The sequence below is a fragment of the Castor canadensis genome, chromosome 18 (genome assembly GCF_047511655.1).
Source record: "Castor canadensis chromosome 18, mCasCan1.hap1v2, whole genome shotgun sequence".
Classification (NCBI taxonomy): domain Eukaryota; kingdom Metazoa; phylum Chordata; class Mammalia; order Rodentia; family Castoridae; genus Castor; species Castor canadensis.
The window spans coordinates 13,171,764-13,176,849 of NC_133403.1; the positions used below are offsets into that span (position 1 = coordinate 13,171,764).

The 5,086-nt window shown below is 61.7% G+C and overlaps 1 protein-coding gene across 1 annotated transcript; it reads left to right on the forward strand.

Annotated features, from left to right (window-relative positions):
• The first annotated feature begins 301 nt into the window (after positions 1-301).
• Positions 302-3,695, forward strand: Slc25a1 (solute carrier family 25 member 1). Its single transcript, XM_020160636.2, has 9 exons — positions 302-511; positions 863-970; positions 1,066-1,165; positions 1,268-1,406; positions 2,024-2,108; positions 2,247-2,351; positions 2,529-2,644; positions 2,720-2,793; positions 2,966-3,695. Exons 1-9 carry the CDS (start codon positions 418-420, stop codon positions 3,078-3,080), a joined length of 936 nt encoding a protein of 311 aa, XP_020016225.1. The 5' UTR covers positions 302-417; the 3' UTR covers positions 3,081-3,695.
• The last annotated feature ends 1,391 nt before the right edge of the window (positions 3,696-5,086 follow it).

A 5,086-nucleotide genomic window follows, 5' to 3' on the forward strand; every position in this document is an offset into this window, starting at 1 on the left:
GCCCGCAGCTTCCAGCGCGTGTGTCTGCTTGCAGGCGTTAAAGAAACTGCACCTTGACCTACAGCTCCCCGCCGGGGCGCAGCGCTGTCTTCCGAAGACCACGCCCCCGGCCCCGCCACGCCAGGCTTTCCAGGGACCAGCACTGGCCATTGGCTGCGCTTTGGTCCCCGCCCTGACGCCTGCTTTAGTGAGCCCCGCCCCGGCCTCAGTTTCCCGGCTGGCACGGGGCGGGGAGGGGGCGGGGCCAAACTCAGGCCACGCGGGGCGGAGCCCGGGAGCTGACGAGGCCGCCCCGCCCCCGGGGACCATAACCGGTCGCTACCGCCGCCACCGCTGCCGCTGCCGCCGCCTGCCGAGTGCCCCGTGCTTGAGGCTCGGACCCGAGGCCGACGCCGGGCGCCCACCTTCTAGCCCGCCATGGCCGCGCCCCGCGCCCCCCGCGCTTTGGCGGCCGCCGCGCCGGCGTCCGGGAAGGCCAAGCTGACGCATCCCGGGAAGGCGATTCTGGCAGGTGGGCCCTCTCCGGGACGCGGACCCCTGTCCCGACAGCCCCACCGTGCTTCCGGGTGGGCCCGGGACGCCGAGGCCCCGCCCCACTTCCGGGTAGGGCGGGGAGTTGGGGGGTGTCGTGGGGGGGCGCGGCCCTGGTCCCTTCCCAGCGCGTGGGCTCGCCCCGCGTGTCGCCCCTGCGCGTACGGTGTAGACAACGGGGTGGGGGCGTGGGGACCCAGCCCGGCCTCCTCGAGGCACTGGAAAGCGGCGACGTGGGACAAAGTCCGGGCGGGGGAGGGGCTGAGTGGCGGCGGGCTGCTGGGGCCACCGCGCAGGGGCGTCTCAGGACCCTGGTGCCCGGTCCCTGCAGGCGGCCTGGCGGGCGGCATCGAAATCTGCATCACCTTCCCGACCGAGTACGTGAAGACGCAGCTGCAGCTGGACGAGCGCTCGCACCCGCCGCGGTACCGGGGCATCGGTGAGGAGGGGGCGGCGTGCGGGGCAGCGGGCGCTGGGGGGGTGGGTGGGCGGGGGCCCCGAGGACCACGGAGTCCTAACCGCCCCCTCCCGCAGTGGACTGCGTGCGACAGACGGTCCGCAGCCATGGCGTTCTGGGCCTGTACCGTGGCCTCAGCTCCCTGCTGTATGGCTCCATTCCCAAGGCGGCTGTCAGGTAAGGCTTGGCTCGGCTTGGGGCAGACGCAAGGCGGGGGGAGGGGGGAGTCCCCGGGGGGGGGTCCCCGCGACGTCCCCTCTTACCTGTCTCCGCCCCCAGGTTCGGAATGTTCGAGTTCCTCAGTAACCAGATGCGGGACGCCCAGGGACGGCTAGACAGCACGCGCGGGCTGCTGTGCGGCCTGGGCGCTGGCGTGGCGGAGGCGGTGGTGGTCGTGTGTCCCATGGAAACCATCAAGGTGGGGAAAGCGCCCCACGCGGAAACAAGGCTTGCAGAGGGGTGGGGGGGGTGCCCGAGGCTGTGACTATGAGCCTCATGGGTACTCCAGTCCATGGCGGCCATGTGCCCCATGGAGACCGCATGGTGGGCAGGATCTCGAAGGAGGCGGGTAGGGTGCAGGGTATCTGGCAGGAAGGGTCTCCCAGGGAGGCTGTTTATGCAAAAAGCAAAAACATTACTGAAGGTCTTTTAAAAATACTTTCATAAGGGCTGGTGGAATGGCTCAAAGTGGTAGTGTGCCTAGCTAAGTAAGCGTGAGGCCCTGAGTTTAAACCCCAGTACCAATAAATACATACACATCAGGTCAAGTAAAACAAAAAAACCTTTTATAAACAGAAAACGTGGCCCATTTACTACTCAAACCATAGGAAACAGCAACAAACATAACTGTAGAAAGTCCTCCACCAGGTGGGCCCTCTTGTGTTCTAGAGCAGCCCAGGGTGGCACTGCTTGTAGCTGAAGCAGGGGTTGCACCCCCAGTCCTGACCTACCTTGATGGGCTCTTGGCCTGCTAGTGAAAGGGCTAGGTATGCCCTTCAGGTGGTGGCCCGGGAGTCAACGCCTTTCTTCTCCCAGGTGAAGTTCATCCATGACCAGACCTCCTCCAACCCCAAGTACAGAGGATTTTTCCACGGGATCAGAGAGATTGTGCGGGAACAAGGTGAGCCACTCAGAGGGAGAGGGATCTCATCCAGGCTGGAAAGGACCTAGACTTTCAGGCACCCTGCCCCCAATCCATAGCTGGGGCCTGGGAGGGAGGCTCCAGGGTGACTCTGCCTGTCTACCTGTCTGCCTCCAGGACTGAAGGGGACATACCAGGGCCTCACAGCCACCGTGCTGAAGCAGGGCTCCAACCAAGCCATCCGCTTCTTTGTCATGACCTCCCTGCGCAACTGGTACCGAGGTGAGTCTGTGCCCCAGGACCTTGTCTCCAAACGCTGCAAGCCTGGCTTCTTTGGGCTGCCCCTGGAAGAGGCTAGGCACTTCTACAGGCCCTGCTGCAGGCTTCTCCCCAGCCTTCAAAGACCCATTTCCCTTTCCACTACCAGCACTCTCTTACCACAATCTCCTTCACATCTAGGGGATGACCCCAACAAGCCCATGAACCCACTGATCACGGGGGTGTTTGGAGTTATTGCTGGTGCAGCCAGTGTCTTTGGGAACACGCCTCTGGATGTGGTCAAGACCCGGATGCAGGTGGGGTTGAGGCGCTGGAAAGGTGGGGATGGGAGCTCAGGACAGGGGCTGGCTGCTGAACTGTGGCTCTTGCAGGGTCTGGAGGCACATAAATACCGGAACACATGGGACTGTGGCTTGCAGATCCTCAAGAACGAGGGACCCAAGGCGTGAGTAGATGAGGGGTAGAACTGTTGTGCCTATCCCAGACCCTCCCTGGCCTGCTACCTTCCTGCCCCAGGCTGTCTTCCTTTAGGCCTCTGTTTTCTTCCAGTATGGGGGGAGGGGAGTACCCTTTCCAGGGACACTGTCCTGCTCACCTTGTACCCCTCCTCCACTCAGATTCTACAAAGGCACTGTCCCCCGCCTGGGCCGGGTCTGCCTGGATGTGGCCATCGTGTTTATCATTTATGATGAGGTGGTGAAGCTGCTCAACAAAGTGTGGAAGACAGACTAAGCCCAGACGGTGTGCGTGGGGAGCTGCCCTGGATGCTCCAGACCACCCCCCCCCACCGTGTCTCGTGATTCCAGTGCAGTTGTGCCAAAAGGCCCCTTCCCTCATCCCTTGAGCTCCATGGCCTGGTCTGTTCATGGTGGCCATCATGTGTTCCGTCGTGCTGTCTCTCCTGTGGTCTCTGTGTACTACCACCATTGTGTCCACGTGTCCAGCCTGGCCATGGTCTAAGTGTCCCTCAGCCCTATGACTCTGTGCCCACTTATCCATGTGCTTACTTGTACAGAGTCATGTGCCTGTGTTTCATGTTCTGTGTCAAATGACCCTGTGCTCCACATCCCGGGGTGCCCGTGTGGCCTGGATCCACGGCCCTGTAGCCTTGGCCCAGTCACAGTCCGGTGCCTTCCACCCTGGGTGGCAGGGGCATCCTGCCCTGGCCTACCACAGCTGCCTCCGGGCCTCGGCCTGGCCTCACCGCATTCCAGGGGCTGCATGCCCCCTGCTTCTCCTGCCATTGGCCTTAATTGGCCCTCGGGCCCTCCCTCCGCCCGGGACAGGGTGGCACCTGCCACTCTCAGGACCACCCTGCCAAGGCAAAATAAACCGGATCCTGTTGCAGTCTCCTGCTCCTGCATCCATCCCTCTGGGGTCCCCTGTGTAGGTTGGGGGGCACTGATGGCTGAGCCTCCCCAGAGAGCCAGCCCACCCTCACCTGAAGACACTGTAGCATGCAGGGTGATGGGCAAGCCATGGCCACCTTGGCTGCAACCACGGTGTGAGCTTCCCAGTAGCATGGCTTAGGGCCAAGAAGGATCTAGACTGCTTCCAGGCCTTCCCTGTGGCCTGTGGGAAGGCCCCTCAGTCAGCTGAAGGGGATGTCCATGAGGCCTCACGGGTGGCACGGAAGACATCACAAGCAGGCAGAGTGGAAGTGCTTGGAGCGCTGAACTGGGAGGTGAGGACATCCACCCCGTTCTCCCCTGAGGCTAGAAGCAGGGGAGGGCCCCTCTCCCTCCAGGCTGGGAGGCTGCTGCCTTGGGGAAGGTTGCCTGTCCAGGAACTTCTGAGCACCTCACCCCTGAACTAGAGGAGGGTGTGCCCTGGCCAGAGCCCTGCCCCAGGGCCCAGCTATAGGTAGGAGCCAAGCCAGGAAGAAGCTTCAGAGCTCCAAGCTTAGGGTTCCCCTGGCTTCTTCCACAGATGCGTGAAAGTACTCTCCAAGCAAAGGACTCCCTCAGGTAGGACAGGATCCACTGGTGCTTGGCTATGCAAGTGGCAGAGGCACCTTCCTGTCCAAGTGCCTTAGTAGGGGAAAAGTCAGGCAAGGAATTTGGCTCTTGACTGAGGAATTACCTCTTGCCAGCAGGAGTCTCCTGGTAGGCAGATCCCATTCCTGAAGCCTTTGGGGGAGAGTAAATGGCTCCTGCAGCCTCACGCAGGCAGCCCTGCATCCTGTGAGTTCAGGCCAGGCATGCAGCAAGGGAAGAATGAAGTGAGGTCCTCAGGGGAGAGCTCCGAGCAGGTTGCCATTCAGCGTGCTCTATGTACTTGGGTTGGCCACATGCACAACAGTCAGATTTCCCAATCTGCTGTGAAACAAAGACGGCCCCCAACAGGGGTTGTCCTCCATCCCCTACCCACACACAGCACTGGAGCTCCATACAGAAGCTCCCTGTCCCTGCAGCGCAGGCCACCACTGAACCTGTAGGGTTAGCGGCAGCACTGGTTTGGCACCGGGCTACCCTTGGGCCTCCGCAAGCCAGGCTCAGCATCCGGGAAGTTGGGGTAGGGTAAAGTCAGGTTCAGACTTTTTGCAGTCCCATTTGCAGTGTGACCTTGGGCAAGTCACCTAACCTCAGCTTCCTAACCTGAGCAATGAGATTATCAGATCCACCTCCTTGAGTTAAGAGGCTGCAATAATAAATGGCTTGGCTCAATTCCTAACCCAGAACAAACTCACACAACTCAAGAGGTAGCTTTCTTCTTGGGTTGCAGGAGGTTTCAGTCTC